The sequence below is a fragment of the Rhea americana genome, unplaced genomic scaffold (assembly GCF_003343005.1).
Source record: "Rhea americana isolate MKP2758 unplaced genomic scaffold, rheAme1 scaffold_122, whole genome shotgun sequence".
In the NCBI taxonomy this organism is placed as follows: domain Eukaryota; kingdom Metazoa; phylum Chordata; class Aves; order Rheiformes; family Rheidae; genus Rhea; species Rhea americana.
Window position 1 is genome coordinate 846,072 of NW_028185284.1, and position 26,493 is coordinate 872,564.

Here is a 26,493-nt window from a genome sequence, read left to right on the forward strand (position 1 = left end):
GTTTATTCATCCGTGTTTGCTGGCAGCCACTTCATGATAAAACAGAATGCTGTTTTCTCAAGGTACAATTCAAAGATAAGTAGTTCTTTAGGCAGAACTTCAAGAGTTTGATGATAAGAAAGTTTTAAGCAAAAGTGAATTCATATTTCTGGGCTTAGAAAAAAAGGCTCAAGTTGAAACCAAGAACAATTACAAACCTCTACTGAAAAAAAAAAAAAAATCAGTGCATGCTCGTCACTGATGCCTGCAGGCAGATTAAAATAATAATAATAATCATCTCGGCTCAACTGCAGGTGCCCACCTGAGGGAAAAAAGCAATCTTCCCCCAGGATTTCAGTCTCCGGACCGACCGGCACCTGCTGGCTTTTGAGAGCGAAGTTATCCCTGGAACACTGCGTTTGCATCGTGTCTCTCCTGCGTACGTCAAGGCTTAACAACACAGGACAAAAGCATCACGAATTTAGCAGAAGTACCAATTCAGATAAGCACCAGCTCAGCTGCTGCTAAATTGGCAATTATARCTAGAGAGTCTCCGCTCCCCCGCCATCGTCACTGCCAGCGCTGGGAGTTTTGCCTCAGTTCAGCAAGTATTCGGTTTTGTAAGCTTTCATTTGTCTTCTGTTTGACAGCTGACAGTGGTTTTGTTTGCTGTACTGGTGAACTGCAGTAAAAGGAAGAGCTCCAACCGCCAGAAGTGTAGGAGAGGGATTAGCCAAAAATCTACAATTCCTACCTCATTGGAGAATGGGAAGATTAATTATAAAAGAAAGACTGAAGTAGAACGTAAGATCAGATCATTTTCCCAATTACTTTACGTGTCCAGGATTGCAAGTCCAGGTCCAACTATCTTTATCACTGACCTTTAAAAGTCAGCTTTTCAGCACAGCCAGAACGACTGGCAGCAGCAGTAGAWGCAGGAATGAAAAGTGCTAGCTGGTACTAGCATTTTGCGGGCTGTTTTCAGGTAATACAGAATTTAGCATTCCAGCATCCGTTCTAGGCTTGCATTGGTGCCACAGCTGTGATGAGGAGGAATGAGCTAGTTGTGGACATGATATGAAATCTGTACCTGTTTTCTCCCAAGCAGYTGGTACAGTTTGCAGAATCCTGCCATAAGGCTCTTGTTTATGCGTATTTTTTTTATTTTGCAGGCTCAGAGGTTGACCTGGCCTCTGTTAAATTGTTGCACCGCTGTCCAGCTGCATTTTGGTCTCAGAGCCTTGTAATGCCCTGCTAAAGATGGAGCTGTTTTTTATAAAGACGTTGTACTTGCTGGRAAAAAAATGTACATGAAGGTCTTCTAGTAGAGCAGACTATATTCAGCCTCATTCTTAACCTCTTTAAAGCAAATAAGAGCTAGCGAAGTTATCTGCCTTGAGGTTGTGCTTTCTCYGTACAAGGCACCCGGTGCCGTTCGTGTCAGTCTTTGACGCCGCAGCAAGACTCACGGGCCTTTCCTGTGTCCTAGGACAGCTGGACTTGGCTTCACCCCAGCAGCAGCGGTGCAACACTGCCAGCCTGGCCCCAGCACAATGTAATTACTTTCAAGCCAACCCAAATCTCTTCYGGTGCCCCAAGAGGGGACCCTTGATGCAGGTGTGCAGTAAGCAGGCACTGTCGCAGGTCTGCACAGCCCTTTTTGTTTGTTTTTTCCGAAAGTATCCTTAAATAAAGTTTAAGTCACAGCCACGCACTGCGCTTTCTCGTGCCCTCGTGCCCGTCCTGCTGCTTGAGGTGGGAGCAGGCGGCCACTGCGCCCGGACGGACGAGGTGCCGCCGAGCGCGCGGGGGCCGGCGGGGGCAGCTGGGCCTGGAGGCGGCGGCAGAGGAAGCCCCCCGGCCCCCAGCAATCAGGTGGGAAGCGGAAGAAGGGACAAGATGCAGGAGAACGTGGACTAGCAAGCGGCGCGTCCACAGKTCACGCTGGCACAACACGTTGCCGTGTCTGCGTTTGCTCCTGGAGCGAAGCCCGTACGCGAGCTGCGTACCGGCATCTTGAACCACCTTAAATTTCACCTGCAGCAACACCCAGCTGTGCACGGATCCGTCAGAGGTGCTCAGGGAGCCCCATTCCCCCACTGGGACCGGCAGCGTACGCCAGCAAGCGGTTGCTTAGTTTCTGTAGGCAGACAAGGGAATTTGCAGTCCTTGGACTGAAAAAATCAGTTTGCGCAGAGGACGGTGCCTCTGCAGTCAGCGTCTGTGCCATCGCTCCACGCCAGGCGCTCGCGGCTTTGCTCTCGGCAGCCGTTTCYGCCTTTTAGTGAGACAGGTCAGTGGTTCCGCACGTCCTGCAGGTTTGCAGCGTGCCCCGCGAGCCCCGCTTGGGACAAGCGTCCGCGTCCCCGCCGGGGCAGAGCCCTGCGCAGCGGGAACGGGACGGCATCTGAAAGGCAGGACGGCTGCCGCTCCGGCATCTCCCTCTTGTTTGGTATCGGTAGTGAGCAAAAAGGAAGACCTTTTCTTGTGTGTGTGCGTGTGTGCGTGCATTTAGGGGGTTGTACATCTATTACGTTTCCTTTTTTAATGCTAATATACTTTAAAAGATTAAATAGGGAACTACAGGCATTGTACAAAACATAGCACGAAGTTCAGCTGTTAAGAGTACCAGGATTTAATTTCAATGTGCACTCTCCTCATGCTTTTCTTCAGTATGTTTTGGATAAAAAGAGTATCAAGTCATGTTACCGTATTTTGATGGTGACACTGTTTAGTTCCTCCTCAAGGGTTTCTAAAGTTCAATGAGTACAGAAAAATGTTTGACAAAAAAAATAAGAGTTATACAGCTTATTCAAGACCATCTAATTGCATCTCAGAAGTGCAATAATGAGGAAAGAACCTTCCTTGGGAACACAGGAAACGTTAGGATGCAAAAATACACCACCCACTTTCGGAGTACCGTGTGGCGTATAATTGTGGCACATATTTATTTGATTTATCCTAGTTACATTTTAACGTATTTATTTACTTTCTAAATGGAGCAGAACTGCCACATTGAATTCAGCTTGCTTAGCCTTTTTATACCTTTCCTGCAGTACACAGTACCACAGCCTTGTTTTTTCTAATAACAGAATGTAACTTAAAAAGAAAAAAAAAAAAACTTAAAAAACCTAAAAACCCCACCATCCAAGCTGCACATCATGACTGATACACTCAGTTCCTCTTGGTCATGCTCCTGTGTACGCAAACCTGCTTTCACATCGCACTGCCTGCCACTCATAAGAATATATTTTGGGTGCAACAAAAATGGCTTCTTTCCCTTTGTAGATGATTATGCAACTGCCAAATGGGATGAATTCAAGTCTCAGGCAGTGCTCTTGAAAACACATTGCTAATTTGTTCCTGAGGAATATGCAGATGCAGTTAATTATCCTGTAACGAGGCTCCTCCTAAAGCTGACCAGCTTMCAGGCTTTTGAAGATGCCCATGTTATTATACCGAATGATTTGATGTTCTTTAAACTCTTAATATGTAGATGCCACAAATGATTGTATTCATCAATGAAGAGACAGGAAGGGAAACATTTTAACTGAGGGTTTTGCAAGTTCATTGTTGAGGTGACAAAGACAAAAAAAGGATGACTATGAAAGATGCATTTTGCTCCTCACCTACAGGTTTGCAAATAGTTCCTTGCCTATAGAAAGTCTGAACAGCAGCTATGATAAATAAAAACTTTGGCCCCTATTTTGTAAGTAAGAAGCTACGAAGTTAGTTAATACATATGTATGATGCTGTTTTGGGTGTGGGCAGTGTTGTTTCCCATTCAGACTCTCCTGCAGTGGTGCTATCTGCAATTGCAGTTTCCACACAAGGATTTTTTCCCTGTCTCTGTGCTTGGCTTATAAGACTGAGGCTGAGTGCTACAAGCCATATGATGCTGATCTCTGGATAAGACTCTTGAGATTCGTACTTGGACAAGAAAGGCCCCATAATGCTCAGATTCTTAAAGAGGCGAGATGATCCCTAACATCTGGGTCAGATTACCAGCTGTGCTGCTGCAATCCATCTCTAAAATTTCTCCACAGATAAAACTATTTTMTGTTTTTCTTGGTCCTAATCTGTATATTAGGACAAAATATGTCTGTGGGCTGCTAATGGCTCTACCYTTGAGTGTAACGTGAAGGGATTCCAAGGCAGAGCATATGTGATTTAGCTCAGCAAGAATTTAAAAGCTTTAAGCAGGAGTTACTGCAAAGAACGTTARGGACTGTCTGTGATCACCTCTTCGGACTATCCAAAGCATCTTAAGATCTGAATGCAGAAGGAATACGTGTTTTCTGTCATTTGGCATCAAAGTAGCTATTTGTAAATAAACTTACTAAAAATATATATGTAATTAGTTTTACTATGTAATAACCAAAAAAGTTCCCAATTTTGAGCCTCTTTAGAAAAGAGAACAACTCYGTTCTTTAGGAGGAGAGCTCAGCAAAGAAAGGCAAGCACACATACTTTTGAAACTGCATATGAATTTTCTCTCTATGCTGTCAGTTTGCATTTTCATCCATCCTTGAAATGAGAGTACCATGAGCAAGGAGACCCAATAAATATTAAGATGGCGTATGCCTTAATACCTAGTACGGTTCTGTGTCTATGACTGGAGAGCTGGCTTGGCAACGTGGCAAGTCCACATGCAATGCATGGTGTTTAATTTATACTAAGTGGAATGCACTTTAATTTTTATACTACCTTGAAAATTAACAATGTTGTAGGATAAAGAGCCCTGCAGTTACGAGACTCAGTTGTTGTTTCAAAAGAAACCACTGACAGAATGCAAAAATCTTTGCATTCRAAAGACACTAAGCGACAACAACAACAACAAACCCTTGAAGTTGAAACTGAACTATCCTCATTAAAAAACATCCTATGCCCCTCAGAAACCAGAAGAAACACTACTAGCCCGTTTGGTCAGCATTTCAGATTCAGTGCATCAAAAAAGCTTTTTTTTTTTTTATCCTCTCATGTGATCCTAAAGTAAGTATGTTTTCCTTCAGTCCCCCTCYTTCTCCAACCAAAGGCTTTCGTCATGCTTCTGCAACACTTCTCATCCAGAGGGAGACATAACATTATGTATATTTAACCAACATCTGTCTTAGATTAAAAAAAAAAAAAAAAGAAAGAAAGAAAAGTAGAAATGCAGTTAAACTGGAGAAATAGGAAATAGGACTCTCCTGCACTACAGTCTTGTTGCTTGAAACTGAATAATGCAAGCAACTCTTGCAAGAGTAATGCTGCAAACTGGTGCAAGGCACTAGCAACACACAAACACAGAATCACCCATGGGATCTGAACATGGAGTGATATAAGGGAGATAAGGCTGCAGCAATTTTCTTTTATCAAGTATTAAACTAATCAAATGCTTCAGAAACAGCTCTAGTTTTGTTAGGGAAAAAATGCTTTAGATTCTATGCTACCTTGGGGTACATTAGCCATGCAAAGCGATTACCAGAAGACTCCTCCAGATGTAAGAAACGGAASGGTGGCTCATGCACTAGCCCATTTTCTTTAATCTGCCTAGCTGCTTCTTGTAATAAAGCCTGGAGAAGAATGGCAACTATTCACAGAATAGTCCTTTGACATATGGTAAATACTCAGATGAGTGTGTTCCTTTATCAGCTCCTGGTAGCTGCAGCAAAGTGTTAGTGAAGTGCATTAAGAGTAGAAGGGTAACTGAAAAAATAAACAAAAAAACATCTGAGATATTGCATGTGATAGTGGTCTGAAACTAGAAATAAGTCCCATAATAAAATTTAAAAAAATAAGCATAGTATTTTCTATGGAGGCCCACTACCTAAGCAATTGCTTTTCCATGGCTTAGTCATCCAGCATTAAATGAGGTGCCTGCAAGATATGTTTTGACAGGTGCTGCTGAGCTGTTTAGTTGAGGCAGTTTCAAGTCATGTCTCCTATTTGCTTTTAGTGATTCTGGACTGGAATTTTTCTACTTAACTACTTAGTATAGTACAACCAGAAATAACTCCTTTCTGCTCATAATAYTCAGAGGTGCAAAAGCAATTACAGATCCAGAGCCTAGAAATAACTAGCCAGAATGGACAAAGAGGCCTCTAACTTTCTTGAGCTATAGGGGCAAGGATCTAGCAGAGATTGTTCATCCCTATTTACAGAACATTCCTTAGAATATATAAATTTTTTTTTTCTACTTGTTATAATAGTCTTCTTGGACACATTCTGTCACCGTTTCCTTCCTGGAATGTGAGCTCCAGTACTCAAGCTCTTGAAAAAGCCTTGAAATGAATTAATAAAATCTACCATGGACTTCTGCAAATTTGTAAAGCAGAAAGAATTTAAATGCAACAAAGTTGCCTAGGATTTCAACCAAATTTTGGGCTACAGTGACCATTCTAATAAAACAAGCTACTAAGCAGTCATGCAGAAAATGTCTCAGCCTCTGGAGGTAGCCAAAATGCTGCATCAGTGCCTGCAGGAATTGAAAACCAACTCATTAAGGGATGTTAGCTTCCGATTTCCTCAAATTATGCTACGAGTTGTGGAAACGGATCAGAAGGATCTTCCTCCAAAATCACACTGAACGCAATCCTAGTGGGAGAAGATGGGTCTTCTCAATCAACAGGGTGAGACAAGACAGTTCAGTTACTGAGTGGCTCTGAAAGAATAAAAAGATGATGCACTGCCAGACTCAGCGATGGAGTCTGAGTGCACGAGAGGAGTACGTATCACACCGGMGAGAACATGTGGTTTCTTAAAGCATTTGAAAACTTGTTCAGTTTTTCAGAAAACCCAGGTAGAAACAGTAAGTGTAGGTTGCCAGTAAGTCACAATAACTGAAGAGTCAAAGATCTCAGTGTAGGGAAACAGAGCTAAAAGTAAGCCAGATGGCAACAGTTGAATTTCTCAAATGTTATAATGAAAGAGAAATGAAGCCACTTAGATTAGCAAAGAGGGGAGCAGATAATTAACATTACATTGCCTTAATTTTTTTAGCTCATCTTAAATACTGCCTGCATTAAATCCTATTCAGTTGACAATACTATAGATAAAGTCAATCCTGTCCAAAACAGCAGAATACTTTGGACATTATTACATTATACATTATTATACATACATTATTACCTCAGTCCTAGCCAGAACCAGTTTCCAACATACTGCTATTCACACAAACTATAGCCAGGAAGACTTTTAGTACCTTAAAAAAAAAAAAAAAAAGAAAAAAGAAAAGAAATTAAAACTTCTGAAAATTTAGGACAAAGCCTAGTTTTCAAAAAAAAATTATTTTCCCCAGTTTTCTCAGGCATTAGTTAATTGTTACCCTCCTTGAAACTTATTTCAGTCTTAACAGCTGCCATCCCAGTGAAATAAGTAGCTGCACATGGCCCTTTCTTTTGAGAATACAGGAGGAAAATGAAGGTGATGARTGACACTTATGTGCTAAAACAGAATCACTTCCAATTTAATCACTACTCAAAAACAGAAATCATTTTCTTCAAACAGTACAAGAACAAACTGATATTCAACTGCTTCTGGGGGTTTGAATAATAAGCTCGGTTTCACAATATGCAGAACAGAGAAGTTACTCTGCAAGGATACAGAGGAAARGGGTTATTAGTAAGAGAAGAAATAAACTGTCTAGATCATTTTTCAGACTTTCTTAGCTTTGACTTGTGATCAGATCTCATTTTTCTTCTCTCCAGCAACCCCCACACCCCAACATGCTTTAAAAACAGCAGCTGCAAACTAGAAGAGAATTACAAAACCAGGCATGTTAGTGCAACTGGCATTTGTACTTTAAAATGGAAAGTACAAAGTGGTAGCACTGCATTTTGATAAAGACAGATAGCAGGACATACTCAGTGATGCATTAAACAAGTTTGACCTAGTTATTCAAGAAAGAAAACCTGAATAGATGGTGGCACAGAGGTTGAACATTGAATGCAGGGTTCCGCAAGCAAGATTACTGGTGTAACAGTAAATAGATCAATGACTTTTGTACTTTTATGTCTCCCAGTTGTTATSTCCATCAGTAAAAATCATTATATATAAACAGGATATTTGTTTGGATAAAAAGTCTTTTTTAAAAAGAAGCTAATAAAAAGCTACTCCAGGAATCTGGAGCTTCAAAYACCTATTCCACAAACTAGCACTTGTCCAAGTCCCACAGCGTGTGTTTAGGGAAAGGGAAACCTCACAGCAGCCACCGTAAGCATTAGGCAACTGAAGGTCTAGTCAAAACTGCGTCCTCAAAGATAGGTAATTCTGACCGAGGTCAATGAGATCTAAGTGTATCTTTAAATACGCGCACAGAACTACTCCAATGGCCTTCCACGACTAAAGCCTTGAATAGATAGTTTGATCCTTCCCCAATAACCAAGAGACAGCTAACTTTTAAGAAATAACTACAGATGAGGTGGGAATCTGTATAATGCATACCAAGTAACTCAAGTCCAGTTCCAGTTAAGAGTTTTTTTTCAGGAAAGAGAATGGAGGAAGTAAAGAACTACTAGTTTTAAAAAGCATAAAAAAATACTTAAGAGTTCCATCTAAATTTAAGAGTTTTAAGATGGAGGAGGGGAGGCGCATCCCATCTGATTACAGAATTAGAAATCAGAGAGTTTGTACGTAATTGCTGAAGGCTACCAGAAACCAAGTTACCTATACGAATGTATACTGAGAAATGCTGGAGAACATTTACTATTCCTTGCTCTAGAAGTAATGGGACATGGATTAACCATTAACAAATACTTCCTGTAGCCAGTATCATCGTCCTCAATGAAAAGGGATCGAGGTAGTCTCCAAGTAAATTCTGCACATCAGCCAACCCAGAGATATGTAGTAACACCCAATCCCAGCTTTGTAATATCAGAAGTCTTTCATATTACAACAGTTGTTTTGCTTTAAATGACAGTGTTTGAGAAATGCATTTCCCTACATCATTTATTGATCACTACAGGGGAAAAAGTATAAGTGTGAGCTTAAAGACTTAAAATAGTTTCTCCTTTATCCCCCAAATATTTTGGCTATCAACACAGAATTGATTATATAAATCCTTAGATATGTGTTAAAATGAAGCATTCTTTTCCGTAGTTTTGCTTTTGCTCAACTGACAAAATACACTAAGGAATGTAAAAAATATTTATTCAACCTAATTCAACATGACTATAGTTTGCAATACTAAAAACAAGATTTACAACATAGTAATGACCTTCTCTCACTCAGTTTAAATTGTTTTATAATTCATACAGTATTTTTGTAATTATATTTTACAATAGCTTCAATTTTTAGAGAAGACAATGAGCTTTCCCATTGAACAAGTTTCAAACCCACTAATTTGCACCATTCAATTCTTCATGAGACTTTAAAAAACAGTAATAAATTGGTTGGAAATATATACAGTGAAGACCACTGAAAAGATGTTCTCCAAATGAGGAATTCTGTAAGAAAAACAGAATTACATTGTTTCAAGACTATCTTACAGAAAGCAGCAACTTTCAGAGGTTGCTGTTCTCTATTTAAAGATTTAATATAAAAGTCAGCCCACTCTAAGACAAATATAATCAGTAGACTTACAAGATTATAGTAATTCTTCAATTATAGCAAGAACCTCAAAGTATTTGATATGAATGTATAATTTTCAATACTTGTAATTTTGAATACTAGTTGGCAATTATATACATTTTTATACAATTCTAAAATATTACATCGCAGTAGCTAAGATAAACATACCATAGAAAAGGTACCATAGTTTGAATGTCACTAACATACATTATTGCAATCAAATATGAAGTCCACTCTGCACTTACTTCATTTCTGGTGAAAAGCAATGTTTACTTATGAATAATTCCACTAAGATATAATTTTTACCTTTCTCCATGCATCTGACATACTAACACGAACAAGAAAAAAAAAAAAAAAAAAAAAAAAAAAAAAAAAAAAAAAAAGAAAAAAAAAGAACTTTGAGGAAAAAACAAACAAGGTGGTCATTAAAGCAAGAACGTCAAGTACTAAAACTAGGTTAAGTCTGGTATGACTATTAAATAGCTACATTATGTTTGTCAAAATTTAGCTTCTTGTAGTTTATTTCTGTTGAAGTTGATGAATATGTCAAATAACTGAAGTGCTAATGTCTCCCTCAGCAGGTTACTCTGCACATATTGTAACAGTAAAGCTTACTGTATAAATAAATTAACTTAGGTTATTACACATTTAACATCTATCCTTTAGTCCTTTACAGAATGGAGCCAGGTTGTCTTTAAATTGTCTAGCCTGCAGAAATAACTATGCTCAAATTAGAGACCTGAAAGTGTAGTGTAGCACCCTCTAGCCAATGTACCTGGATTTATTTCCTTCCAATAGAGCTGCAGGCATGGCAGAGAAGAGTCTAGTTCTGATACAGAGCTGAGTAATGCACCCAGGTCTGGAAGTTTACAAGGATGCCCTAGTCTGTCAGTTTAAATACAGCTTTAGTGTCTGATGTTGTTTACTTAAATTTCTGCTATTTTTACTTGTACAAATACTTACATAATCACAAGGAATAGCAAATATAATTGCAATTACAAAACATCTGCTCTAATACCAAACTAATTACAAACTGAGTGGCTGAAATTCACTGTCCCATGTAATTACTTTGCTGTGAATGGGGGAAAGAAATGCTATCCAGTACCAGTTACAAAACAACAAAGAGCCAGGAGAAAGTAATACTAGGCACTGCTTAACATACAACTGGACAGTAATAAAATAATCACCTAGATAGAAGCCATGCTAATTTCAAAACCTAGTACATATGTGGCTGAAGTTGACATACATGGGTCCTCTAAAAAGTGATCCATCTTCTGCCCCTCTGGCCTGTCATTTGAATATTTTACACTCTTCTTCACATCAAGGGAGGAGAAAAAAAAAAAAAAGAAATCTTTATTGACTGATAACCCACAATTACTTATCCTTGGCAATGACTCATGTTTCCTTTCAAAAACATCACTGGTATCAAGTGATGAACTGGATTGCCTGGGTATGAAAACACAGTATAGGAAAGGCATTTGAATATAGCCTACATTTTCAATTAACTACACAATTTAATATRTTTTTGTTCTCTATAGTTGATGCTTTTTCTTTTCATTCAGCATTTTGGCTCAAAGAAAATAATTCAGAAGCCTGTTGCCCAACAGAAATACTTCAAAATAATGGAAACAAGTCACATTGTCACAAATGTGAACCAACAAGTCACATTAGGTTCAGTGGTTGCTGAAAGGATTTACCCTGCCACAACATAGTGCTTTAATTTATTTAAAGAAAAAAAATAATAAGAGCAGCAACTTATCATAATTCTCCACTACTGTGCAATAATGATGGAATCAATACAGCAAGGAAATCTGTTAGGTGAATCTGTACATCTGGAGATCACAGCCTTATGCTCCTTCTTGCTCAGGATAATTTAGAATTTTGCGGTGAGCTTGGCGCAAATATTGCTGCTGTTTGAAGTAAACTTTAAAAGCTCCTTTTATAGCAACAAAAGCAATTCCACCCTGAAATAAAAAGAGATTTTGAAAACCTGCACAGTTCAGTTTATCATTGCAAATTATCTTCTTAATTTCTGGTAAAAGACTGTTTATTTTCTGATCAAATAGCATTTCTTTTGAAGCCAAGCTAATTAGGACAATTCCAAATGAGTATCGCGGGCATAACGTTTTCTGTCACAATGCAGTATTGAAGAGGTTCATGTTACATAAAGGGATTACATACTGGGTCTATAAATCCTTTTGAAAGCTTTATTTGCTCAGGAGTTTGACAAATATTCTACAAATCAAAATCTATCCTATTTGAAGAACAGAAGTAAAATGCAGATATGCATCTGTTCTTCTCCCCTTCTCTGAGGAAGTATTATACAATGCATAAAGAATATTAATTATCATTACACAGTCAAACTGAAAAAGACCACTTGCCAAAGGCAAGCGTGGAGTGAAATAAAACCTGTTTTTGTAAACTAGAAAGCTTTCTTTAAGAAAGTTTCACCTTTATGTTTATCTAGAGTCTTCAAAATACAGATACTAGGAGGCCATTAGTCTGCATCAATGGCTGCAATATCACTATTTGTTCCATATGGAAAAGATGGGGGTAAAAAACACGGTGTTATTGAAAGAGGGAGCTGAAGTGACAGCAAGACAAACAGAGATACCACCATATCAAATTCAGGCTGCTTCCTTTTGGCAAGGATGCAAGCCAAGTGGGTGTTCAAAGCAAGAGATACTTTCTCCTCTCCTTGCTCTTGCCCCTCCATTCAAATTCTCGAGAGTTTCTTTTCTCCTCCTTATTAAAATAAAAAGTAGATTCTTTCAAAGATCTAGTAATCGGAAGCTAACATGAAAAGGCTAATGATATAAACAAAGTCTTCCCCTGCACTAGTTGTTCTTAAAATAGACTGGTTTCTCATCTTCATTATCACCCTTAAGTTACTGTTAAGATCTGACTAGTTCAGTACCAAATGCAGGTTCTGACCTTGTCTGAAATGAGATCAGTTTTTGTCATAGGGAAAAAAGGTCAGTCTCACACATGCACATGATGCTTGTCTGCTGCCAARATAAGGAACCTTAAAAAAAACCCCTACCATTAATCAAATGCCACTCTAAATTCTAGTTCAATTCATGCTCCTTTTCACTTTTGTTCCCTTCAAACACACACAAAACTTGACTTCACATTCCTATAATATTATAGCCCCATATGAAACAAACAATACCAAATCTTACCAAGATTGTCCTTTGTAAATTTGAATTAACACTGCTGAACATCAGCTTGCCAACTATCGTGGCGATAGTGGGGAAAACTAGAGCTCCACATAGGACACGAGTAGCAGAGACATGATCTGCTAAAGGGTTGGCCTCCGCTGGAATACGAGGAACAGGGCATCCAATGCCTAAAGGGATGAGGGTGGGGGAAGAAAAGATTACAGAGCCACTACCTCAAATGGAATATAGAAAGCACTAAAAAAAAAAAAAAAAAAAGCCTTTGCTCTATATGAATAGCCTGTTTTAGTTACTCAATTTAATTACTTTTTAAGAACTAACCCTCTCCTCAGCAAATATTCTATTTCCATTAAATGACTGTGTTCCTTTTCAGTTTCAAACACAAAGCCATGATCTACAGTATGTTGTAGCAGCTAATTGCTACCTATCTGCAGGGAGGAGAGGAGAAGCCTGATAGCCTTAACTGAAGCCACATTTATCCGCCTCTCCTCCCTGCAGCTAGGTACTGCAGGAGCACAATCGAAATAGACTGACTATTAAGTAGAGAAAAGGTATTACCACCCTTACTTAAGAACGGTGAAAACTACTTGTCTATACCCACCTCCTGAAGGCACAAGCCCAAACTTGATGCTTCCCTTTAAGTTTAATCACATTACCTGGAAATATGCTGTTCAAAATTTGTAGTTTATTAGAATATTTGCGCCACAGTCTGAGCACGTAGTCTTCCCATCGAATCATCTTGCCCAGTATTAGCATGACTGGGATGGTGGGAAGTCCAATCAAAAGAAATAAAGGATCAGCTCTCTCCATGACATCAAGACCTTCTTTATGACCCACAACCTGGTAAATACGYAAGAAGTTTACTGGGTAATTGACAAATGCAGCAGAGATCACTACCAAACAAAGAAAACACTTTTAAAAGTTTATGGTTTGATTGGGACTGACCATGCATTTAACTTAAAATAAAATAAAATAAAAATTACTGYTTTACGTGGTGCACCCAGTTTTTCTTCTGCCTTCTTAATTGCTTATCAAATGTAATGTTGGTGAGTTACCAACCCTAATTTGCAAGTCAGTAGTTGTAATACAATTCCCTAYGATCAAGAAAATACTCGTGCTTCTGTGCCACCTGTACTTACAAGTTCAAACATATGAAATATAAAAATAAGGTTTCCAAAACACCTAGGAAAACTTGCAACTTCAGAATGATTAATTCTACAATCAAAAAAAAAAAATGCTTAGATGTTACTACTTAAAGGATTAATTGAGAGTAATTATCTCAGGACATTTTAATCAAAACCAATTTAGTTATTTAGAAATACCTGATGCAGAGATCACTTTATTAAAATGTCTTAGTTCTCTAAATGATGGAAAATAACATATATTTTTTTCCACTCTAGTGGAAATAATAGCATGTCTTTACTTGCACCTTATTTCCAAACATGGCTAGTGCTACTGTTTTAAAGGAAAGATTAGACTAGGTCATTACTGATGTGTCCAAGACCTTTTTACTGGCTTTTTACAGATAAACAAATAAGTAAATAAATAAATAACCCCAGACTTTGCAGTTTATAAATCGCATATATTAACTACTTCAGAACAGTGCATTTTTTTTCACTAAAAAAGTACTTAAAAAAAAATTTTTTTAAACAAGCACAGTGGGTTTGTATGAAGCCAAACCAASCATTAGACTAAATCCTCTTTGGCTCTATTTAAGTAATAGGGCAGGCTTGCAGAGGGCAAAATTMTAATACTTCAGAAGGCCAAGTAAGTTAAAGTTGGATTCAAGCACATATTTARATACATAGTTAAAAGAGGTCTCAAAAGTAAATCTGACAAGCTGATAACAATAAAAAAAAGGTAGATATCCTCCAGCTTTGTCTCAAGGTAAGAATCACTAAATGCTAGCAGTCCCAGAAGCACTTCTGGAAAGAATAGGTTCTTTCATGACTTTTCCCATAAGAATCCATGAAGACAAAACCCACTAAAATAGTAATTATTCCATTTGTCAGGCATTGGATTTCTTGATGTGTTTTGATTGTCTTTTATTGCTGCTTACCCAGATATGCAAAAAGCTATCAAGTCTTCTCTAGCATAGAACTTAGAATAGATGGTAAGAAAATGCGACAGTAGCAGAAAAACAAAAACAAAGACACATACACACAGAGAGTACTTGGTACCAGGAATAAATAGGTGGGATTGTGAGAAAGAAGATAGGGTGGCAGACCACAGTATCTTCAGCCTGTATTTTAGCCTTGTTATGAAAAACCTTCCATCTTTTCTTCTAAAATGGGAAGATGTTATTTACCACACATTCTAAAAACGTGAATAACTGATATTGTTGCCAAAAGATTATTCCTTCAGAGACAAATATTCAGCATTTCTCTTCCAGCTTCTTCACCATCTTCTCCCCTAGATTCTCATGTCCTATCCATTTCCTCCTCATAGACCTCTTTCATCAAAACAGAACAAAAAAACCCAACCACCCTGACTGCCCTGTCTTTTCTGCTTTAGAACACTATTTCTCTCGACACTGTCAGCATTCCCATATAATTTGTTACTGGCTTAGCCTACCACTGAAGCCACAACACAATGCCAATTTCATATTTTGTTTTTCTCTGTTTGAAGCTTAACCTACAAAAATAGCTTTTGTGCTATTTTTCTCTCTGGTCCTTCAACTGAAGGAGTCTGAAATGCATCAGGAAGAAATAATAAATCTAGCAAACTGAGGGGGAAAGGAATGGAAGTTTCCCTTCTCTCTTCCTCTTCTACTTCCATCCCTTTTCCCTCCCTCAATTAACCTCCCCTCTTGTAAGCACAAATAAATTATCCTCTTACCCAGACTACCATTCATATGATCAAAAACCATATTAAATCAGAGGAAAATAGCTAACTCATCATATCTAAGATTTAATCAGCTGTCTAAACTAATCTAAATGTGAAGTTGTAGCCATGCAATTGTTCAAGTAGATCCACAACTTGCCCTTTCTCAAAGTCAGATTCTCATTTCAAAGCAAATTAGCTAAATTAGCTACAGAAGGGGGTGCTTATGTTTGCATTGGGTTATGCAGTTCTATGGAAGCCAGAAATGTCATAAAGGTTCCTATAGAGGTTCAGTATAGCAGTGAGCAAGCAGATAAAGACAAGGACTGGTATGCTTCGCTAAATTCTGCATTTACTAGGATGTCACTGTAACGGCCACAACAAGAACAAAACATACGAAAAAGAAGAGTCCCATGTWTGTGATTCGGAGAATCATCCATTTGAATGGAGGAGACCTTAAAAGTCATTATCTGTGATTTTTATGCAACCTGTTGACAACAGTCATGTTATTACCAGAGAGAGAAATCAGCTCAGCTGGGCTCCAGTTTAACTGGTTATCATATGTATTTTCACTATGAGGAAATGTATAAACAGAATCAAATTGCACAAAATCTTGAGATGAAGTGGCTGGTAGTAAATGGATGGACCGCACAATTCAAGAGAAGAAGAATATAAAAGTTCCGAGTGACTTACATAGATAAGCACTAGGTTGCATATTTAAATTTTACATTTGTGCAATGGAATCAGATGCATTTATTAATTCTATCTACAAGTGAATTGGCATAAGTATGGTCCTTCTAGCTGTACAAGCTATGAAAACTCTGTTGTCTTGTAGCTGAAGTAAGAAAGCCATGAACAAATCCCATCATAGACAACACTCTAACACCTGTCAACATTACTTTTATATTTAAAAGGCAAGTTTACATTAACAGAAGTAGGATTTTTTTCTCTTTGCTTTCAACTGACCATATGGGATGAAGTGCTTAAAAGAAACTAACCATTAATATGCAGTATTTTGCACTTGCTTTTTTTGCACGAGTTACACCATTCAGAGCATGCACGTTTTCTTTATATAAGAAAAAAATGGTAGGCTTGTGAAAAATTCATTATGTCTCAACCTTCTGAATGTTAGCAGCAACCTTTTTCCTTAGGTAAACAAGAGAGAGGTTTTATGTCTGTTCTGAACAATTATATACTCCCTTGGTTAGAGGCTAGCCATTAACAGTAGAGTAGGGTAATAGTTCACCAGCTTATTACTATTGCTAGCTGTGCTATGTGCAGTGATGAACTTCATCAGCTGTAGACCTTTGCCTGATATGGTATGATCAGTGAAAAGTAAAAGGCTTTCTCTACCCATCTGCCAAATTCTTTTGTCAACTATACTAAAAATGCTGAAAGCAGCTAAAGCATATTTTAACTAGGAGAATATTAAATATTAAAATATTCCTTTAAAAAGAAAGAAGGTTACTAATAGACTTTTAAATAAAAAAAAATCTCATTTTCAGAAGTAGTGAGAGAGATCTAGAAAAGGAGGGAATATAAGTGTACCTGCATCACTGTCACAGCTCCATATGTAACAGCCGTCCAGTAGATAGAGCCCACCATTATTCCAGCTGCAGCAAATGGACATGCCTTTGAGATCAGTCGATCTGCAAGATCCAAAACGTAAACAACTGGACCTATGATAAAGGAGAAGTAAAGTTTCAAGAKGTAAATATAAACATACTGAAGAAAGCTCTCAGTATGTATCTCTGTTAAGAAAGCATGAACTTGGCAAAACGTAAGTCTGACATATGCTGTTTAAGTGAGAATGTACTAATGGCCTAATGAAGCTAATGGCCTAAATTCTTAACTTACTTTTACCTATTGTTTCATTCATTTTAACATCTTTCTGAAAGATAAATATACTGGTTACAGCACTGGCTAATTCATACCACTGAAGTTGGCTTCCTTTTGTATGTGTGCAACCAGAAGGGGCCTAATCAGGCTAACTCTAGTAATTCCTTGTTCTAGAAAAAAAAAAAAAAATCAAGTTTAGTTGCTTTTTTGTTTAAGATTATGTAGATTATGCTGATCTTCAGCAGCTTTTTCATCTGAGAGAATTCTTTCCCTAGAACTTTATTCTGCTATACAGCAAAAAAAAAAAAAAAAAAAAAAGTACCATTTAAATGAAAGATTCCTTTCACTGGAAAAGGCTGCATTCAGTATTTTTAAGAGGACGATCTCTCAAATATTGTAGGAGGGGGTAAAAACAAAAAGCAACATAACTTGACATTATTTAGTGCCTTTGACAGCCTTCTGTGAGAGAGTTTCATTGTTTTGTTTATGGTCAGTAGCACTTTCCAGAGCTGCAATTCCTGGACTTGCACAAATTAAGACACATTGACCAGCTTTGAGGAGATGCAAGCAAGGGTATTCATGCATCCTATCTTTTGTTTAAAAGAGACAGCAAAGCACTAGCAAAGCAAAAGCCAGTAGTCCAAGAGTTGGAAAGGTATGTATCAAAGTGAACAAGCAAGCTACCACAATCACAGTCCTTATTACTTTCAGGTTTGTCAAAAAATAACAAACAAAACCCTTCTAAAAATCAGCAGAAAAAGAAGTAGTTTTGTTTAATGTTTTACAACAAATACCTTAGGACAAACTATTACACGCACTGTCAGAAAATAAACAAATACAGTTGATAACTACTCCTGGTGTACTTGTGTTGCCATTGTGCTGCAGACAAGCATACATAAAGACTACATAAAGACTGTCTTTAAACTCATACATTTATATGTATAGTTATTCTTAGCTCTCCCCTACTTTTTTTCTGCCAAAATCATTAATGAAAATATTAATGAAAACTCTTCTCAAAAGCAGGCTGAAGCCTTCTTTAAGTAATTAATCCTCCAGGTTTCTCACAGTTTACCCACTCCAGGTGAGAATTCGTATATACTACTCCCTAATCTTCCCTGGAGGAAGGAAGGGGGAGGGAAAAAAAAAAAGATTGTATTAAATTATTAAATGACTTAAAGTTCCGATATACTAGACGCACAAGAATTATACTATATGAATTTCAGTCACCAGATTAGTGTACTATGACCTGTTTTGTAAGAATATCCTGAGTTGTATCGCACTTCCCCCGCCCTCCAATTAATCTATCCTTCAAAATTTGTTCTGACCTTGCCCAAGAACTGAAAAGATTAAGTTCCAAAGATTTTGTCTTTTCACTTTCTGAAAACGTAGGTACTTGTTTTTGGCATTTTTCAGATACACAAAAATCACCTGCAGTTTAATTCCTACCTTGAATACCTAGTATGTACTTAGCACCCTGGTCCCCAGACTATTAATTGTCTATTTGAACTATCACATTTAGACCAAACGAATCAGTATCTATGCATTTAGCATACAATTATCAAGCTTTGAAATTCACAAAGTCTTCAGAAAATTTAACTCTGTCAGCCAAGCTGACCAAATTGCAAYTCCCATTTCATGATTTAGTTGACTCTCCCCTTTCAAGAAACCAGCTCTGGGGGGAATACTTTCAAAACAGCCAATTCTGGTCAGTTCAAGACAGCCACTGAAAACAAACAAGAACAGCTAATGTTCACTGCCGCATTTCATCAGTATTAGTGTTCTTGCAAAGTACTCCCCAATCTTGTTTAATGTTTTTTAAAAGGAAAGTGTAAGATTTTACATTTTGTGTGAACAGTGGTAACATCCAGAGACCTTATATAAGGATTGCAGCTTTTTTATTGGTATTTCTGCTAACACCTTAACTGAAGAGARTACAATTTAAACACATCTATAAAAAGTTACATGTGATCTTGACAGAAGTAGTTGTAAACATGGCTAAGTTATATATCAGACTGCGCTGAGCAGCCCTAAACAACTTGGACAGAATAGCGTTCAACATAATCTCTATTTCAACCCTGTTGGAACTTCCAGTTTTTACCCTACTATTCATGTATTTTAAATTTGTTACCTTTGTGGTAACAATCTTCTGGTATTATATGCATTCTTTGTTTCACTAAAAGCTCTGGTTTTAAGGACCAAAAACATCTTCCTTTGTGGCTTGTAAGACGATAAACACCTCACCAGCACTTGGCTTCCAATATGCCAGTCAACGCAAGTTTAACTAACTAACAAAGCTTAATTAGACAGATTAAGTTATTCTTGAGCATTCTGTTGTTGAATAAACATGAAAAATAAGAAGTTCCCAAAGAGGGAACACTTTAATCAAAAAAAAAAAAAAAAAAAATCTTGAACAGGCTGTTCAACTGTAGTAACAGTTGTTTAACTTTCCAGACTTAAAGAGCTGAGATATCTATCAATAAGTGGAAAGTAGCACCAAGGTCATAACTGCAAGTACTAAGTGCACAGTAGTTTGCACATCCTGAAGGGTTCTCACAGTCACTGAAAAAGTTGTTGTTTAGTTGTACTCTTTGGAAAAACTTAGCAGATTCTTTTGAAGAGGGTGAAGAAAGATTCAGAAAAAACACTTACTATTCAGTGTGTCCTGAATGGCCTCAGAATACTGAAGCTTGCTTTTTACATCTTGGTAAAGTGATATGGCAACAGCAGAAGTCTAACACACTAAAAAAACTGCACCTACAAATATTAATCATTAAAGCAAGCAAGCTGCAGAATTATGCATATAATTTTGAAAGAAGATAGAAAAAAGAAAGGTCCAACACCAAAATTTTTAAATTACCTTTTAGAGAGAAAGCAACAAGAAAGGAGAGCAAATACGGCCTTATCTTTTAAAGTGGCGCTAAAGAAAAGGCAGGAAATTAAACATCACTAATTAACATACATGATAAAGAAGGAAATGTAAAATATTCTTCATATGGTAAGCCCTTGAAAAGAGTTTTTTCTGCCAAGCTTAGCTTCCTTTCCTTTCTTAAGTATAATGATCCTTAGGTTTTAAACAGTTATTTTTAAAATTGCAGTAATATTGTTATGCAATAAAGAGAAGTTCTCAGATTAGAGCAGAAGAAAACCTATTTAGAACAGTTACTACTAGTTTCTTAAAATTAATATGCACTATCAAATTCAAAATGGAATTGTAACTTTAAAAGGATAACATGCTTCACTAGAGGGGCTGTCTTAAATTGTTAAATAAGAAATCCATTACTACTTAAAAACACATTTGTTAGTATTTCGTCAGGTTAATACTACTTTAAAACTATAATCATAAATAAAGCTGTGTTAGGGAGTGCTCCTTCACAGAAGCTACTTTTAGAAAAATGGTTCCAGCAATACAGTACAAATGCCTTAATATAAATAAGTTTCTGAACCATGACACCACTTGGAAACTTGGTTAGTTGCTTCATCCTCCCTACTTAAGCACTCAATTTCTTTAATGGCACAACTAATACTGTCTTCAAAGTACACCTGCTGCAGCATGAAGAGACAGTATTGGCAAGATTGCTTGAAAACATTTTATTGTTCTAATTCTGCCTGATGTGACCTTGACTAACTTGTAGTCAAGTTGCGATATGACAGTTTGGGGTTACTAAAAACTACCACAAAAGAGACAAGGCTGTCTCACTTCCTTAAGGGACATGAACTCATGATTGAGGTTTGACAGATATGAATTCATTCCCCTGTTCTTTTACAGATATCCTGAGTACACTTGCACAAGTTTGATAATTTTTATGCTCCTCTCATCTGTAAAATGGAGACAGAAGGTGTTACAAGGGAAAAATACACCAAAAGATTCAGAGATGCCTGCACACAAAAGCTGAAGAGTCCTGTGCAAGAATGCTAGGCTTTCTCAGAAGCTAGGAATATTAGCATTTGGGAGTTTTATCTCTAAAATAAAATAAGACACAAATTACAAGCTCAAATGAAAAATGCCTGTTGTTATCTATTCGCATGTATCTTCTCCAAACTATGGTTGTTGATTCCCCTTTTGCCCTTTGCCAAAATAAAATGCATAACTTCACCTAAGACAAAAGTAAAAATTTTAAACAGCTTCAAATTGTGATGTGTCCAAGTATCAAACCAAATTTTATCCAAAGGTAAACTAAATGCTGTCACCTGAGCCTTCTTTACATCTAAAATAAAGATTCCTCTCTAGTTTATCCTTACAACAAAACAGACTTGTGGATTGCTATATAAATATCTTCGTAGTACGTTAACACGCTGTTTTATATTTTCTTAAGTATTACCAATTGACTGTTCCATATTTTCTTTACCATTACTCAGTGCTCCATCCTGTTAATATGCATCAGCAGCCACATAAAATTTCCTCTCACCTTGTGTCAGCCCTTACAGTAACAAAGGCCCTATCCCAAAGAACTGACAGTGCAAAGTATTTTCAATCATTATATTACAGAAAATTACATGCTGTAAGAAGTAGTCTTTGAAATTCCCTAAAAATGTAATCACTTGCTATACAGTACTGTAAGTGCTATTTTAGTTTTAATGAAAATTTAAGTCTCCAGTTGTTGTGTTACGGTAAGAACTTCACAGCATGAGCAAAATATAGAACTGATACAAAGATGAGTCAGGAACAACATCAGTATTGAATGAAAACTGACCCATTCATCCTTACGATATTTTCTGCTTAATTAATAGTTAAGATTATCCAGGACTTAGAATGGTAGTAATTTCATCTTATATGTAAGAAGGGAGAATCAATCAAATCACAGCAATATTTAATTTTCTTGATCTAATCAATACATACTGTAGAAAATAAGGATGGATTGGGGCCCCACTGGAAAAATGACAGCCATTTCCATTTTAAATATTTGCAATGGGCTGTGCAGTGTCCTCTTCAGTTTTTCATGTAAGTAGATTCTGGAAGAGTATCTCCAACTTTTTTTTCCACCTTAACAAACAGAGCTAGAGCACTGCCTAACAACCAAATATAAATATTCTTACCTCTTGAATATAGAACAATATTCACTTGTGAATACTTCCTAAGCAAAATAAAAATATGGTTTCAGGTAAGGTAATGCAACACCTTGCTCAGCAAGGTTCCCTCCTCTGAATTTTCTTTGATAACCCTTTCTCTGCAGGCTCAGAAAAATTCTGAGATGTTTTAATGTGCCAATTGCCAAAAGTCCCCCTCTGCTTAACAAGGAAAAAAGATTCACATTAAACACAAATTTAAATATAGGTCAGTCATTTAAGACTTACTAATACACCTAAGAAGTGAAACAATTTTTAGTATATAACTAATCAAGGCAACAAGATGCATGCAAAACAAATTTTTTTGTTTGGAAAACAGAATGGAGACGTTTTCAACAACAAGAAAGCAGAGAAAATGGTAGGAACCATATAAAGAAACATTTCATTATATTTTGTTTAAAATTTAAGTGGTACATTTCTTACCTAGCTTTGGAAATACTATTAAATATTCTGCATTGCACTGAGGACAAGCAACTCTAGCAGTACTATTTCCTCTTTGCTTTTCATCCACCCATCGCTGTAGACAAGTCTGATGAACCCATTTCGTAGAGCCCCTGCACCTGCAAGGTCTCACCCACTCTGCTGTCCGATCATCCTCATCAGTAGCAAAACAAACCCAGCAGCTTCTGTAATTACAAGAAAAAAAAAAGTCATATATTCGCTGCTACTTCTAAGCATTTAAAATAAACTTTCACGAATGAAGACATATTTAGAAAAACTGCACCTAGATGGAATTATACTTTTTGATTCGTTCTCAACCACAGTAAACAGAAATATTTTGTACTACAATCTTGTTTTTGTGTTAATATAATTCTATAGACAGGTAAACAACCGCTTTTAATATATTTTGAATTACTAATTTAACTTTGTGATTTAAATAACATTGAGGTCACAGCATTCAGTCTCTGAATAACTGACCWTATGAAAAATTCACAAAGTTTTAAATGTATTATCAGAATCTCCTTTTACACTAGGTATTTTGCTAAGTTTTTTAATTAAAAAAAAAAATCCAGTAGGACATCAGAGTTTGTTTGGGAAAGAAACTCCAATCCACTCACATGACAGAAGTTAATACAAATGATACAGTGGAACAAACTGATTTGAAATTATTAATAATGATATTTAATTCATTCCCTCTCTGTTCAAAGTATTTCATTTAGAGAAATTGGTATTAAAATAAATAAAATTAAATCAAAGTACTTCAAGAATATTACTGTTCTACACTACAGAAAGTAAGTTCTGCTCTCTAAAGTATTATCTGGATATAGAATTAGTGTTCGAATTTTACATACCCAATTATCCCTTAGAAAAGGTGAAAATACAAACATCAGAGGCTATGGGATCTGGCACGAAGAGAACAAATGCTAAGAATTCCCAGATATCTGCTCTGATGATTAGGTCAGATCATTGGAGACTTTGCTTCTTACAAAACAAAGTGAAAYATGGATCAAAACGAGCAAAATACCAAATATGTTGGCCCAAGAATTATTTAAATTTACAGTGAAATAAATTAGTGATTCCATACTGAATTGTGAAGATTGTGAAGCAGATTAAACTAGAATCTAATGAATGGTGACCATCTTGCAATTCTAACCTACTTCAGTATATTTAAAATGTTTTTATGAAAAATTTCATAGTTAAACCTTTATGAAAGCATATGCCAACAACACCTCTCTAATCTGCCAAGATATGCTCTAGAGATCATCTAGTGAATGAAGCTTTGCAGAACTATTTTAATGCTGAAGTTTTGTTCTCACAACTTGAGCAATGTTATTAATATGTAAAAGGCTTCTTATGTGTAACYGCTAACAGATGGTAATACAGATAGTGCCAGAGCATTTCTCAGTTTTCTACTAAACAAAAGAATGTTAAGATTCAAGATTAGTGATCACAATTGTAGTTTATACGTAGAAATGTGTTATGGTGGTTAATGATGCTTTTCCTCTCTCTTCTCTAGCATTTGCTGTCAGTTAACCTTCCTCCTATGCCTTAAGCCCTCCTCTACAACCAAATTTTATCCTCGTTCCAGCTTCTCAACTCCTCCTCACTCTTACTCCCTTTCTTCTCTGTATCTGCTGTTTCTGTCTGCCCCTTTGGCATCCCACTTCTAATCTTTGCCATCATCTGGGAGGAGAAATTACAGCTTAGAAGTCCTCTTCAACCCCCATCTGCCAGTTTGCCATATACTACCTCTTGAAGAAATTCAGCTGCAACTAAATACAAGCATACACATTGAAGATGGTGTCACAAAACTTACCTGACAAATTCATACTCAAATGTGTATGTACTAGAGCTCTTTCCTCTCCCCCTCCATCCCCTCTAAAAATAAATAAATAAAAAATTGCAACTAGGCAAAACTTAGAAGGAAATTAAGTGCAAAAAACCAACCTCAGACCAGAGACACTTCCAAAGCAAGAGTTACAATAATTCCTTTAAAACTTTGCTATGTTCCCCCCAGCATTTCACTTGTAAACAGCTGGGGGGGTTGTTTTGATTATTCTTCTTTTCTTTTTTTAAGCTAAAACTCAGGGCGGGGGGTGGGGGGAGGAGAAGGGAAGAATACACAACTGGAAGCTTCAGTATTGAGCCTGACAAAATTTGAGTAATGAAAAGACATGGTTGACTAACAGTTTCCCATTAAAATCTCCGTATTTTAGGTAGCATTTGATTTGTTAACTAAAATATTGTTTCTACGGAAAAAAAAAGACTAGCAATGTTTTGTTTATAGGAATAACTGTGCCTACAAAATATTTGCACGAGATTGTTTCAAAGAACTGACTCAATTTTACAATTTGAAGTTGTGGAAACCTAATGAAAGTAAGTTGCAGTTATGTAAAGAAGCAGAATATTGCCTTTAGTAACTTATTAACGGCATACTTGGGAAGTAAAGGACAATTTGAGATGCAAACTCCAGAGAAGACTCAAGGAAGAGAAACAGAATTGAACAGAAAACAGACATAGCAAATGTCACATCTGCATTCACAGTTGTAAGTACAGAGAAAATTTAAGTTTGTATCTACTGTCATGTACTAGCATTTGTGCTCTGAAACGGGAACTGCATCAGCTGCATTCAGAATGACTGTTCAGTTTGAAGACTGACATCTGGAATCAAAACTGCAATTTGTTCCACTTATCTTTATACAAACATGTAAGTGAAGCCTGACTATGGCTCTTTCTGCCCCTGCCTCCCCCCCCCCTAAAAAAAAAAAAAAAAAAATCAGAATTCTAGTGTTAGGCACTCTTTTCACCTTCATGCTGCCTGGATGCACTTACTGCAGTCTTAAGTGAAAGGACACATTAACCCTCCAAAGCAGGAGGAGAAAAGACAGTTTGGCAAGAATCCAGATGAAAATGGCAAGACCACCACGAAAATGTAAAATTACTACAAAGCAGGGCAGAGTTTCATTACTTGCAGTAGACCAAAGACTTCTGAAGGAACTGAAGTTCTAAACAGAAAATTAACAAATTTTGTTATGTTGGGGAAAAAAAAAACAGTTACTGTAAGAACAAATAGTCTAATGCTACCGTGCTTCATTATTCACAGTTTTGTTTTTGGTTACCTTCAAAGGTAAACTTTCACTCATTTGCACCATATGCTATTTAGATCTGCAACATCTCTAAATTTTAGCTTAAAAAAAATACCTAAGGGCTTCACAGTAGAGTTAGTTAGGTCTGTAGGCTGCAATAAGGCCAGATGCCACCCAAAGAAGTCTAGAGTCTATTCAAATAGTGAGGGATTTAGGCATGAACATAATCATGATACATTACAACTTTAACTAGTGAATTAGGCCACGAATACTCTGTAGGCTAAATTCTGTTCAAATTTTTGGTTAAGGTTAAAAAGTCAAGAAAGTATGCATCTTTTCTTTAATTGATCCATCCAGTTTCTTGCCAGGAAACTATATTTGAAAACCAGAAAGATCCATGAAAAGAATAACAAAATCCTTTACAGACTTATACTTTAGCAAGTCATGAATAATGAACAGCTAATTCCTTGTATTCTGTCATCAGCTTTCTCTCTTTCTATTGACAGCAGCTGTAGCAGAAAGAGCTAAATAAA

At 36.9% G+C, this 26,493-nt stretch overlaps 1 protein-coding gene across 1 annotated transcript in view; it reads right to left on the reverse strand.

Moving 5' to 3' along the window:
- Positions 1-9,091: 9,091 nt before the first annotated feature.
- MARCHF5 (membrane associated ring-CH-type finger 5) overlaps positions 9,092-26,493 on the reverse strand; it is a 31,447-nt gene continuing 14,045 nt past the window's right edge. Inside the window, exons 2-6 of the mRNA XM_085325730.1 lie at positions 22,857-23,059; positions 17,079-17,209; positions 13,364-13,547; positions 12,711-12,877; positions 9,092-11,492 (exon numbers count right to left, since the gene is read on the reverse strand). Coding sequence (XP_085181856.1) covers positions 11,376-11,492; positions 12,711-12,877; positions 13,364-13,547; positions 17,079-17,209; positions 22,857-23,059 — 802 coding nt within the window. The 3' untranslated portion in view covers positions 9,092-11,375. The remainder of the gene's footprint in view (positions 11,493-12,710; positions 12,878-13,363; positions 13,548-17,078; positions 17,210-22,856; positions 23,060-26,493) is intronic.